The sequence below is a fragment of the Dermacentor variabilis genome, chromosome 11, assembly GCF_050947875.1.
Source record: "Dermacentor variabilis isolate Ectoservices chromosome 11, ASM5094787v1, whole genome shotgun sequence".
NCBI classification, from domain to species: domain Eukaryota; kingdom Metazoa; phylum Arthropoda; class Arachnida; order Ixodida; family Ixodidae; genus Dermacentor; species Dermacentor variabilis.
The window spans coordinates 60,135,042-60,149,489 of NC_134578.1; the positions used below are offsets into that span (position 1 = coordinate 60,135,042).

Below are 14,448 nucleotides of genomic sequence, written 5' to 3' on the forward strand. Positions count from 1 at the left end.
TTCTCTAAGTTCGTTCTTTATTCTATGGTCTCGCCATGAATAGCGCGCCGGCTGGGCGATCTGTGCGTGCGCTTCAGAGCAAGCGACAAGCTGAATCCAATCATCCAGCGGATATAGCAAGACGGCAGGCTGCGCAATCTCAAGTGAAGGCAAAATTGTCTGCTGAAACACCGGAGAAAAGGGAGGCCAGATTATCACGTTACACAGAAGCTTACCAAGAGTAGAAGCGTGGAAAAGAAGCCGTGGATACAACTAACTACACCCACAACGAACGTTTGAGGAACCACACCATTCTGCTGGCGGCAAGCTCGACTGCGACGGCCAGGTTTCACCGCGACTTCACGGACAACCCGTTCGGCAGCTTGTGTAACGTGTGTGAATGACCATGGCCTAGTTTTATTGAAACACTGTGTACATTGTATTCGCAAAACTAATACACAGACGTTTTGCTTGTGATAACTAATTTTACAAAAGTTAAAGCTCAGCTAATTTTTAAGCGCTGGTCGATCTGTGCCAGATTTTGTTCATATCTCGTGGATGCAACACCCCGCGCTAGACCGATCAATGGAATTTGCCATAAAGAAAATGCGATCTCTGGCCTCCAACCCTTTGTACAGAACCGCATTACATACGCTAGTTACTGCCCAAACAAGTTATAAAATAATATTGTGTCCTAGTTGTTCCTAATATTGGCTCACAATATCACTCAAGCTGTAACTTCTAGTATGCTGAAGCTTTATTTGCCATTCCCAATACCTACGCTCAAAAGGCAGACACAGGGCACAGGCACTTGATTGTCAACTTTGGCGCTGAGTGCTCTTTTCAACGCCAGCGGTTCGTGAGTCCAGCGGCACGTTCACCTTGCCGCGAATGGCTGTTTCACTGAGACGAAACTTGCAATGAGACTCTGTCTGTGACAGAAAACTATTGCGTCCATATAGACCAGTACGCAATATGGCGCGGTACGGTGCGGTGTGGTGGAGTGTGTCGTTGCGAACATGCACTACACACGTTAAAATTGTGGCTAGCATCTCCAACCAAGTTGCTTTGTCGGTTGCCATTTCATGCTTACATCAACTCTCGATTATGGGAGAGCCAAGAATTTGTTTTTCTAAGTATTTATCTTCGGTAAAGTAATGATTGTGAATGCACTTGGATAAAAATATGTAGAAAGAAATTTATTCATTGCAGTCGGCTTTTCGCTTGTGTTCATGAAACCACACAAATTGTGGCTTGGAGCATCCCTACATATCGGAAAAATTCTTTGGTCACGGTACATTAATGTTACTCATGTCTAAGCCACATTCAGGGCGTATGATGTGCATTACTTGAGGCATACTATCACAGCAACCTTCGCATTCTGTGCGGGAATCAAAGCCAGGCCTCTTGGTTATGAAATCATAAACTTCTAAACAGTCGTAATATGAGCGCTCGAAATTATTTTCTAATTGCCACAGGAAGAAAATAGGTTTCTCTGAAAAGAAACAAAATTATTAACATCATACTGTACGGCTAACAACAGAAAAATGTTGCATAAATGCGTTAGTCTGTCGCAGTAAACAAACATTTCTAGTGTGCACAAAAACTTGATGAAGAATTGCCTAAACGCTGTCTATTAAAGATGTACCTGGAAAATTTTTATACTGGTGACGTAAGGAAGGCTGCAATGCAAACACTTCTTTTTAAAGCGCGAGCAGCTGTTTTGCCATAATTGAGGGAAACCTGGTCAACACCTCTGATCGCTTGCATGGTTTGAAACGATTTTATCGAAGGTTCTCAAGCAATGTTGATTGTCATATCAAATAATTGAAACATTGCCCGCACTCAATTTTAGCTTTGAAAGCCTCGATTTTCCCCATTTGTATGCTGAAGGGTCACGAAGCGCTAAAGATTGTTATGCTGTGCACCTGTTAAATGATGGCACCACTGCATCGGCACCACTGCCTGGTGGCTCTTAGAAAGCCTACCACGCCTCGCCTCCGGGCCCGAGAAAAGACCACTTCACGGACTGAACACGGCCCTACTTGGGCAATAAGCTGCCTCTGGCGACTTCCCCTGTGCTCTTTTACGGGCAGGGAAGCACGTTGTCAGGTCAATCAGTGTTAAAACATCACGCGCCAACAGCTGTGCTGTGACAAACAGCCCCGCGACAGGAGCAAACAGTTTTCAGTAGGACATGCTTCGATTTTCTATTAGAAAGATCACTGCTCATATTTGGGCACGTGTGCCGATCTGCTGAAACAGCTGGCGGAATGTTTCATTGAATGTGCATCGCCATGGACAAAGCTAAGCTGGAGGCATCGGGTTAAAGCAAACGTCTCGACAGGCCCGCGTCGATCATCACTCAAAATGTCGTGCCACTTCTGTGGCCTCAGGATATAGTTGCCCACAGACCGCCGTATCACCTCGTGGTTATCAGTGGTTTGGATAAGCGGGCTGCTTTTGCGTTTAATTACTGATTGGTGATAACTTCATGCCATTGGACTAATATCGCTCACTCCTGCTGCTTCTTGTCTTTGTGGGCGAAAACCTGCCATTCTTAAATTGCCATATCATTTCGCGTAGTGAATATGCACGAATACTACATATATTACTTACTTTTCCTATTTTATAGCTGGAAAGGTTTTTGAGTATGAGATATTTGGTAAAACTATGCCCGGAATGTCAGGTTTTAGGTGCGTGAGACGCTTAGCGCGCTCTCTTGGCGGGCGTCCGCTGCATCAAAGCTGCGTAACTGAATGGACACCAAAGGTGAAAAATTAAACTCTAGAAAATCGCAGCCATCGGTCAGAATTTGATATCTGAACAAAGGCCGACATCAGGTCATCTCTGAAAATTCTAAGCCGAGTGGTAACAACGCTGTAGATTCCTGAGACGCTCGAATACTTCAGTTCGATATAATGGAAGTGCTGAAACTGCTCAGGAATCTACAACGTTAATTACCACAGTGATGAAGCTCTCCGAACATGTCATCAAATGTTTTCTTGTTGAAAAAATTAGAATAATATTCTAATTTACAGCGGCGTGTTCTCGAAATATTGGATTTTGGAACTGGATTTTCCGTTCAATTATGCTGCTCTAAGCGTACGTATAATGCCGCATGAGTCATACGACATATGCATACTCTCACATTTCATTTTGTCTATTAAGCCCGCACGACGCTGTGTGAGCCTTGCGAAGCGCACGTGCGTTTGTTGGAATAAAATTTGGCAAAGAAGGCCCCGTGGTCAAATGCTACACTATAACAAACAACTTACACCAGCATCTGTCACGTTAGGTCGGTAAGGCCTTTTTTTTATTTTCCCTTGGTTTCAGATAACAATGTTTTGGCAAATTTCGGAGTGCGATGCGAAATACGCCGGTCTCTTTCTGCAAAGAGGCGGGCACCTTTTGCTGACAGCCTATTAGAAAGCTAGTGAGTAGTGACCAGAACAATCTGCCATTGCATTTGATATTGTAGCAGGTACAGGCGCCGACAAAAGTGGTATACTCCGCGCAGATTGCTACTGCAGCGGCTTCGCTCGGCATTTTGGCGAGCTGAAGCACGAAACATTTACACGAGTCAAACGACGTGCTTGCAGATAATAAAGGGCACCCATCGGCTGTTTCGATCCCAGATGCTGCCTGTAGACGGCGTTGCGATGCAGTTTGCCGTGTCTCCGGCTCCCGCTGCGTGGAGTATACCACTTTTGTCGGCGCCTGTACATATGCCTCTTCTGAGAGGGTGTGAGCCGCAAGTGGACATGCACCACTGAGTAGAAATCAATAATATTAGAAACGGACATAAGGTTGCTTGAAAATATAAGTAAAAATATATCTTAGCTTTGGGAAAATTGTTATAAATGGCTCCAAAGCTTTTATCGGCTTCTTCAATAACACTGCTCATACAGGTAAATTCGAAACCACCTTGATGCATAAGATCATCTGATGCATCGAGAGCCCATAAGACAAGCGAAACATAATGACACTCCGAAAACAGTCAGGAATCAAGATTAATTTATCATATCGCCAACGCTTATGTTACGTCGCAACTAAAGTGGTGGCCCAGTAGCTGTGCGTTGCCGTACTTAGCAACAGGTCCAAGGTTCATTGCAGGTCGTGGTGATCACATTTAGACAGGGCAAAATGCAAATAAGTCTGTTTTTTAGAAATATGTGCGTAGTAAAGAACCTTGAAGTGGCGAAATAGTCCATAGTCATCCACTATGTTGTCCTTCATAACAGTGTTGAATAAAGAGAAAATCAGACATCCACCAGTTTGTAGCAAATGCATCAAAAGAAACCCGTACGGCTTCGTCTTAAGAAAAGCCTCACGGTTGAAGAAAAATTCGCCCTGGTCCGGGACCGCCATCCGGGGCAGCCGCTCTACCATTTCAGCTAACGAGGCAGCTAGCGGATGGCAGGGCGAAGTCGAATTCGTGGACGACACGAAGGAAAGGCAAGAGTTGGTCGAACTGGTGGATGTCTGATTTTCTTTTTATTAATTATTCTTTCCACGTTGCGCATTTCCGCAGAACTATTACGTCATAATAGTATTGCGGCTTTGGCCCGAAAAACCGCGAAATTTTTTTTTATGGAAGGTTGCCCATTTGCTACAATCTAGGAAGTCTTGTGCATAATGCTGGTATGTGCGGTAGCATTTATAGTAAAAAGGTTTAGGCGCACGAACACAGAACAGCGTCCTTTCTTTAACGAAGATGATTAGGTTCCTTATGGACTGCTACCTTACGAGTGGCATATCAGATACAGTTTCCAGAAAGCACTTCACGATGCCTCAAACACCACAAGTAAAAGAACATTTGCACATCCCTTTTTTTGCAGTAAATAGAAACGCATGATGGAGAATTCTGCGATATTTAGTTCAGGACCGGGTTGAATAGGTTTAAGCTTGATCATTGGGAAATGTAACCAGGAGTCTCGCAGCTGCTTCTGATCATTGCTGCTTTATAGTTGATTATAAGTACCTTCGGGCCCAAGAAGTGTAATTTAAGAAAAATTTTGTTAGTCTAGTGCCAGTTTAGCTGATAATTTAGCATTCGATCAATTTTCGAAACACAGGACAACAAATAAACGGCTTTGTAACATGAGCAGGACAAAACCTTAAGAAGATAGGAAATTGTTCTAGACACAGAACGCATAAACAATTTGGGATACTACCGCGGCACTGAACCAATGTTCATTTAGGCTTCTTTAATAACTACAATGTTTGGGATGTAGGACATTCCGTAATGTCTTCATAGGTGCACCTAATATCTGAAATCTAATTGCCCTTGCACTCGCCCTTTCTATCAAGGCTCAGCGCAGATTTCTTAATTTGTGCCTTTAGTATTTCACCAAGCTGTATTTAACGAACACGCGGGTAGTACGCGCATTGATGCGTGAAGGATAAACTAGCCTACTTTACTCCCCACCTGAGCACGTTTTCTTTAAAGCAGGCATTCCCGACCACTGCAAACGGAGATGCAAAGGATGATCGGAAAAAATCATCGATCAGCTGCACACAACATGTCACACACTAAATGGAGGGTATTTGTAGCAGGTTTGATATTGTACAGACGTATCGTACTGCTTTATTGTCACAAAATAAAAATTATTGATGAAATATAATTTTTTTCATGAAAGCAAGTTTCAAAGTTATTGTTCTTTCTTTTGTTACAAAAAAGGAGAACTAAGGCTGGGAGGCCTGACACATGTTCTAGCTCACTGTGCTTTTAACGCACACATGCTGGTAAGCCATTATAGAAGCAAAGTCAGGTAATACCCTTTCAAGCCTCGTCGCATCCTATTTAGTCACTTAAACCAAGAAGAATCTCCTCAGGCGATGCTAACTAGTGGCTCTGCTAAATGAGTGCAAATATTCGTAGCACAACCCTTTATAGGTTAGGCTACAAATCTTTGCACGAAGGTTCCATTAAAGCTAGTGGCAGAAGGTTTCACCTATTTTTATGATCTTCTGTATCTATTTCCTTCTAAATATTTCTTTTTTATGCCATTTTAAAACATCCTCGCATTTCACGAGTGTCACCTAAGCGACATAACGAAACACTGTGAAGAGTGCACTCATTAAACTTTTATATACTTCTGACAAGTTGGCAAAGGTACCTTGTCAATGCCACATGGGCTTCTGCATCTGCACAATCAAAGTTTAGCGGGTATTTTTTCGGTCGGAGTATAGTTACAACAAGAATATCCATCCCACGTGAAGGTAAACAGCAGCTAAAAAGATTTCTAGAGAACCGGTGGAAATTTCGCGTGAACAAACCATAAAATCTTGCTGTTTCAAATGATTAGATCTCTAGAAATCAAAACTGGTATATTGAAAAAAAAAAGACATTGAATATACATACGCAAAACTGCGTAATTCTTAGTTACAACTTCTAGGGAGCAAGAATACAGTAAGCTGTGTAGCTCGATAAGGAAGAACTTCATAGGCAGGCCACTTTCAAGCAAATAGTTGATGAAGGTGTGGCTCTTATTCATTATGAGGCCTGTTAGGTTATCGCTGCGTAGAGATATCTTCTTTCAACAGACATAACTCGCAGCAGCCTCGAAAATTTTGCTCTTTAGGATTGATGGTTAAGATGAATGAAACTTGAGCAGCCTGTCAGAAAGCACATTTTAAAATTTGCAACTGATGCAATGTCTGGCATGTACTTAACAACAGAGCGGCTTACCAGAGAATGCCGTTTTGTCGTCACGCAATATAATGCAGCTATTCGTGACGAATATAACTGTGTAGCTTGAATCCACAGTCGGGGGAAGTGGGTCAGTACCTGCAAAATTGCGAAGGCCTTGAATCTTCCACGGCTAAATATGCTTAATATACAATAATACGTAAACAAGGAGGGATCATCCTGTGCTCTTGCAGGTGTCCGCGAGTCTCCATTTGCAACTTAAGTAATGTGCAATTTTCTCGTCTATGAGGATATCGCTATCTCGAAGCGATCGAAGGGATGGCATGCCATTTCTGTGAGGTATGCCAAGCATAGTACAAGTACTGTAAGTGTCACCCTTGTTCAATAGACCCTAGATATAGGGTCCGACTAAATGGTATAGCCTGACTGTAGGCAGCTGTGTAGTCAGTACTGGCACCAAATGAAGATTTCGAACGTATGTCCAACTCATGTCCAGATACTCACAGGCGTTCCTTTAGCGGCTGCGACAACCCGACGGAGAACGGAATACAAAAGTATACTCCGTTATTCACTGGCAGGAAAATACCACGATGGGGAAGTGGATAAAAGCGGTGCCCTTTATATGTATATATATATATATATATATATATATATATATATATATATATATATATATATATATATATATATATAGAATGAACTGGCTTCAATTCATGAATTGCAATACGGGCGCGAAAGTGATTAGTTCAAACGGCAATAAGTCTAAATTTGTTAATGCATAATAATTTCAAGTGTAAATAATGTCTGCCTATTTGAGTATTCCAGCTCAATCGTAGATTTAAGCTAAATGGCACCGATTCTTAAAAAATATCTTGATCTGGAAATGAAACGCCGCGTACAAAAATAACTGCAAGGATGCATACGAATATCTCGTTTTAACCTTATCAACAATTTTTTACATAGCACAGAAAATGGGGCGAAAACAACCTAGCAGATTTGGGAAATAATGATGAATCACACCACACTTTCTGGAGAAGCTGTTTCCTTCGAGCAGTTGCATTAAGAATTCATTAGGCGCAAATTAAACCATATATTTAAAATTTTACACGGGTACGACAACTATTTGGAACGTTGCCAACATATCGTTCAGTAACGGCGTAAATATTTTTTATGCAGAATTGTCAATTTACTCACAGACTTTTAAGTTGTCATAAGCTTCAGCCATGATGCTCCTTCATTTTCGCGAAATTTGATTTCAGTGTCTGTTAGGCTTCTGCCAGCAGAGCTAGCTAAGTAAGATACCATCCTTGAATCAGTCATATCGCTAGAAAGTGCTTGTGCATATAAATACTGATCTGCAAAGTCCATCATTGCCCAGTACACTTAGCGCTTTCCTTGCACGTCACTTATGGCCTGCCTCTATTTCGACAAAACATAAACAAGATGAACTGTTCAATACAATGACGACACCGTGGGCACCTCGTACAACGCATCGATATAGGTTTAGAACGAGGATTCAGTAAAAATTAGCATGGCCAGTAATTCAGACTTCAACGGTGAAATTTCGCAACTTAATGTGCTTTCTATTTTACCAAAAGTCAACTCAGTGAGAGGTAGCGTTCGAACGGGACACTAAGAAACACCGGACAATGGTTCTATGGCGCTTTCAAGTAATTGCTGGAGAAAGTTTTGTACAAAGGCTGCAATTTGTGCAGATACTTTAACCCCGCATGCACACTTGAAATAACCTTCCCCGTGTTCACAAATTTTTGTCTCGAAAACGTTTATGGTTCTCTAAATCAGAAGTGATAGTTGTTGTGTCCTCTCAACAGATAAGGCTAAATTCAGCTTCCTCCTTCCCCCCATTTGTAAAGCAATTAATACGCCCGGAAGCTGTATTGCTTAAATATTTTATTGCAAATGCTTTAATTACCCCACAGACTTTGAACTTTTCTCTGGCTCAACCGTAACGTGCCCAATGTGCCTTCTTTAGTTCATGCCATGCTGGAGAATTGGAAGTCGGTGTCCCGTTGAATTCTGCTGCGTACTTTGTAGAGCAAAAATTGTATTCAAGAAAAAGAAGAGATGAGACAGCTCAGAAGTCTAGTAACGTGCACTATGTCCTGTCTCGCATCTTTTTTCGTTAGCACTTATATTTTTCGCCAGAGAAACGATACCGCAGCAAGAGCAACTACAACCAACTAGCCAAGCTCTCTTCTTCAGTGACGCACAGTTCTCCTAGAAGCGTGGGGAAAATTACGAATTACTGCCGTGTAACGGTTTCCAAGCACTTGTTCAAAGAAATCGTTTGCAATGTAAGTAACTAACTGACGCTCTTCTGACTCTGCCCCATGCACAGCTCATAAAATTCTTACCTCAAAAGGCCAACTTTGTGGAACGCACAATTTTTTGAAGAAATTGGTCCAACCTTATTCGCAATTTGAAATAGCCCACGCGCACGTAACAATCTGATAGCCCGTTATATTTTCTAATAGCGTGTACTCAGGTAACACAACTATGACTCCGAAGAACATACAAAATATTCCTTATTTTAAGCGAATATAAACAACAAGCCTCGTTTAGGTTGCTGAGGAGACAAAGAGAACCAACGAGGGGCCTTGCACAATGCACGAAACTAGTGCGAAAACTAATTTTCTGTAATACCGTTTTAAATGCCTAATGAACCTATCCACTATAAAGCCGCTTTATTGAAGTAAGGCTTCATTAAAGCGACGAGCTTATTTGAGTTCTTACCGTTCGATGCAACATCGAGGACAGCGGTCCCAACTCCGTCCCGAGCTTTAAACATGAGCTGGTATTTGCTGAAAATATGCGCACGAAATTCTTCATGAAGTGGTTCCACAAAGCTCGTAGGAAAAGTTTACTTATGGTGGTTTTGTTTTCGATACCACGATACAGTGCACCTTACTGAATTAATATAGGCTGCCCAAACTTCTATGCCATTGAAGTTAGTGTTTTATTACACAAACATTCAAAAGATCATTGATAAAATACATATCTTCCTGGGTGGGTTGGTGGATAGAGTGGGGTGTATGGACTGTATAATTTATTGTGAGAGCAACCTCGGAGCGACAGCGATTGATCAACATCCACTCGATGTTAAATCGACTTACAACTTTTTGTCATCAGTTATCATCATCATCATCGTCGTCGTCACAATTCTCATCAATATCAACATAATCGCCATCACCATCATCAGAATCATCTTTATCATCTTCATCATCATAGTACTCACTGGTGTGTTTCTCCGACACCTTCATCACATTTATCACATCTTTAGAGTACACTATCTTTGGGATCTGCCTATTCAAGATAGTAGAAAGATACATTAAAACAGAGACACCCCATATGCACATGTGGAGGCACCGATGGTGCACCTAAATATGTATACACGTAATTAAGGTTTTGACTTCTTTGGCTCAAGTGTTCTTTTAATTCTTGTGGTTCCTAAGAGAAAGTGAGCTCTTCGGTTTCATTGATATATTTCTTGTCACTCATTTGTGTAATGTCTAATATGAATTTCCGCTGCGGTTTTCTGCAGGCCCAATTACTTCGAGCAGTACGGCAATTTTGTATCATTAATTTTATGAGCGTTTGCAACATCTGCGGTGAAACTTTTAGCGGTTCAGAAAGGCCTCATAGTTCCTTTGCCTTTTTCAGCTGTTTAGACTTCTGCGGGCAACTCTTTATGCCGCTGAAAATCAAAGCGGTGCTGTAATGTCAACTGTGCGCCAGTCAGTTACGCGGATTCATTCAACATTTCAATAGGTAACTTAAGCTTCAACCATTTATTATTATTACGGTGTGTTCGTCTTTGTATAGTAGTACTTAAACACGTTTTGTCTAAGTCAGAGGGGAGCCTTGAATTTTGGTTGAATTTATCTTGCTTGAATCTTGAATTTTTCTTGCTGAAGTGTGGGTCTGTTGATAAAGTAAATAAAATGGGGCTCAGGGCGCTATTTTGGCCATATTACCCTTGTGTTTCTTGATTGACAATTGATGCTTAGCACACCACCGGACACAAACAGTGGCAAACTTCCCTTAACAGCTTCAGTGTAATACAGGCTCGCTTGCTGGGGCAAGGTTTCTAAGGGCGTTGGTTTTAAGGGGTTGAATTGCCGCATAGAAAATGTTAAGAACAGATCAGGAGATCCTCATACATGCCGCACAAGAATGGTAAATGAAGAAAACCAGCGCTTACATTAAAACATTCTACAATGACTTAGCAGTATTGAAAGCTACCTTTCTAGCTGAGTTCCGGTGTGTCCGTACAACTAACGTTATATATCTTTCGGTTTTGTAATGCGATTAGCATTGTTGGAAAACTTTCACCAAGTTTACGGCATGTAGGTTTGTCTGTTTTTAACCTGTTTCACGCTAACTTTGGTTTGATGGTATGTGCCACCATGTGTGTGCGGCTATTTATGGACCAAAAAAGATGCTTCAACTCAACTTCTCAGGTGCTCGGCGGAACCGAACCCACGTCATATGTAACCACAGAATATATTCATACACGCGCCACTGACTGCGTTTGCGGCGGCACTTCTATATTGCACATAGGAACCCAGTTGAAGTGCAAGCCTGGCTGGTCGTGACGCGTTTCGGCGGTGGCGACGCAGTACGTCGCCACATTGATTCACTGATAGTCGCATTGATGTCGACAGTTATTCCGAGATGCATTTTCTCTGACTTTCTTGTTATTGCTATTTCTGACAGATATCTCGCATGTACTTATGGTTAAATTTGTGTCGCATTACACAGCAATAAGATCCCTTAGGAAGAAAACAATGTCTTACAAGTTGAAAGATATCATTTCAGATCCGTGCATTTGAGCTTTTAGTGACAGGTACCGATGTTTGCAACGCTGCAATAGAAGTGTAGATGCTGAACAGTTAAAAGGAAAGTTTGACTGGGTATTATGGGGAAGTGGAATGAAAACGCTAGGCCACACAACGAGAGCGAATTCTTCTCGTATGTTGGGAAACACGAGTCAAAATGCTACAACCGGTTTTCTCGTACACGCCACAATTTTGATATCCTCGCAATAGTTTTTTTTACTCATTAAAATGTTATTGCAGTAATACATACCAAGTTTTCCAGAAGTTCTAAAGGAAAGAAAGAAAGCATATTGAACTTATTATTATAAAACAGGTATCTTAGAACGCAAGGTTAGCTTAAGGTAAGTGACATAGTATTTTTCTTTGTTACAAAGAAGGAAGCCAAGTCTACAGGCTGAAAGGCCTGAATGAGACCTCAGCTGCCTTGTGCAATTTGACTTATTAGATCACAAAAGAAATAGTATGACCAGCAGGATATGAACCCCTATATGGCAAGTGCACTGTATGTAGTACATAGAAGCAGCTGAGAAGGAAATGGTAGCACCATAAAAATAATATTGGACTGTGAAGCACATAAGCTCGATGCATTTATTGTTTATTTCCGTTTTTAAACAAGTTCCAAGATACACCAATTTGGATATCCGTTGACACCCTATTGAGACTTGCGATTACATAAAAGCTTAACTTTTGTTTGCCATAATCAGTAGAAGTTTTTGAGACCTGCAGCATTTGAGACAAAGTAATATCTCATCACAAGCGGTGCTGGTATGAGTAGATAGCTTATTAGTGTTAATATGCTCCAGCAAACCATATTAGTTAAAGTGATTTAATTTTACCTAACCGAACACGCTAAATAATTTTTGTGTGGAAAAGTCCTTTGTCATCATTAACCGAGAATGTGCCACAAACGTCTGTTCTGGAGGCTTACCAGTTTCGGATAATTAATTATGCTGGTCCCTTACTATAGAATAGAAACGTTTATTCCGGAGTAAACAAAGCCATAACACATCTGTAGCCTTAACCACACATGTATCACGTAGGCTACCTTGGACAGCTAGCCATTATTCCTACAAAATTCGAACTTTCGAAATTTGTATGTTCCAAGAGATGTTATGGTGGAACCGTACGTCCGGAAATATAATACAGACAACTCATGTGTTTTAGCATGCGAAGGCTTGTGGCCAGCATTTGAATTCTTTATTCTAGATTACAGGTTATTCCATGCAGCTTAGGAGCAGAGTACGCTATTTGTCTAATGATCGCCGTCTGAATGCGTAATAAAGAAGAGGTTCAAAACCCCCACTCACTCCTGCAAATCGGCGAAGAATTTTGATTAGGGAGTTCAGTTTCTCATCTAATACTTTTATTTGTGAAGGCCATGATAGCCGAAAACCCAACAACTTGCACTGTCGCACAAGTTGCAGGCGCTGAGTCTAGCACGAGCTGGAATCTCTGGAGGCATTCCCTTGTAAAAGGAAGTACAACAGGGGCCCTATAACGTAAAACTATTCCAGTGTGTTTTTATTCCAAGCTCCTGACGTCAAATTTGCGTAACCGCCGACGCAAGCATCGGGTGGTCACCCGCCAGGTTCTCTGAACAGACCAATCAAATGCTCTCCTCGTTTATAGGAGGTCACTTTTGTTTGCTTGAAAAACAAATAACATTGCCTAGACTGAGCGGCTTCTCTTATCTAATTGGCTCACCAGAGGCGAGGAGCACGCTCAAGTGGAGAGGGATTCGATAGGGCCGAGCCACTACACTGAAAATCGATAACCGGATGAAGAGGGTGGTGCAGGCGTCTGCGATTGGTCTGCTTTCCCTTACTAAGCTTGCGGTGGCTCGTCGACAATCGCGGCGGCATGCAACAGAAGCTTAAGAATGACGCTAAAACGAATCCTCAGCAGAGGAGAGTTGGCATAACGAAGCCGTAAACGGGCCGAAGGTGCTGGAAAATGTTACACAGCTACGTAGAAACTTTTATTACACGCAAATAAACCTATGCTCTACGACAGCTGCGAGTAGCCAGTGCCTGAGCAATCGGTGGCAGCCATCTTTTATTCCTTTCAGAACGGGGCAGTCTGCGGCTGTTCAGAAGAAAATTCAGTTTTGTTCGGCATATCAATGTATCTTTATCGCGTACACGTCACTTTGACGCGGTGAGTTCTTGCGGTTTTGTGACGTCGCGTGAGAGGCAGGTGAAGTGGGCGCAGCCCGAAAACTTTTAACCAATGACCGAGGGTAATGGCGTAGAGGCGTCGAATTAGAAATAACTATTTTTCTTTTGTTCGGTCAAATCATGCATAATCCGTATGTACACGTTATATCAGATGGCGAGCTATCGTGGTTTTAATGACGTCGCGTAACAGACAGGTGAAAGGGGGTGGTCCAAAAATTTTTGACCAATCGCGGAAGGCTGATTGCAAAATTGGAATAGAAAAGTTTGGAATAGTTTTACGTTATAGTTACCCAGTTTTCTCATGTAAAATAATCATAGCATCAATAATGAATATCAATAAATAGTGTTAGGCCATCTTGTAGCCTTTCCTGAACGGCTTGAGTACTCGAGTCAGATGCCCACATGCACAAGTCATCTGGATGTAGCGAATAATTGAAGTTAGCAGGCAGGATTAGGAGTAATTTAGCTATAACACCATTAAATAGAAACGGACTGAGTGGACTACCTTGTGGAACGCCTTCATTCACTTTATGCTCTCTGACTTTGTTATTTGCACTTTCAATAAAGATTTTCCGCACTCCGCAATCCATTCCAGTGTTTGGCCAACTATGCCCAAATGAATTAACCAATGTAGTACGTGAGTGTGGCTCGCTGTGTCAAATGCACGCTTTATGTCTAGAGACACTGCAATGGTGATTATTCAAGATTTCCTCTCATCATCTACGTGGGTAACAATATCTAAAATAGCATCCATCGCACACCGGTGCTGGCGGAAGCC

At 41.8% G+C, this 14,448-nt stretch overlaps 1 protein-coding gene across 2 annotated transcripts in view; it reads right to left on the bottom strand.

Annotated features, from left to right (window-relative positions):
* Positions 1-1,196: 1,196 nt before the first annotated feature.
* LOC142564096 (uncharacterized) overlaps positions 1,197-14,448 on the bottom strand; it is a 41,864-nt gene continuing 28,612 nt past the window's right edge. Inside the window, exons 5-9 of one of the 2 annotated variants that reach the window (XM_075674953.1) lie at positions 11,744-11,760; positions 9,389-9,456; positions 6,674-6,772; positions 3,258-3,369; positions 1,373-1,474 (exon numbers count right to left, since the gene is read on the bottom strand). In XM_075674953.1, the coding sequence (XP_075531068.1) occupies positions 3,296-3,369; positions 6,674-6,772; positions 9,389-9,456; positions 11,744-11,760 (258 nt within the window). In that variant the 3' untranslated portion in view covers positions 1,373-1,474; positions 3,258-3,295. Of the gene's footprint in view, positions 1,475-3,257; positions 3,370-6,673; positions 6,773-9,388; positions 9,457-11,743; positions 11,761-14,448 lie in introns of both variants that reach the window. The other variant, XM_075674952.1, reaches the window with a different exon arrangement.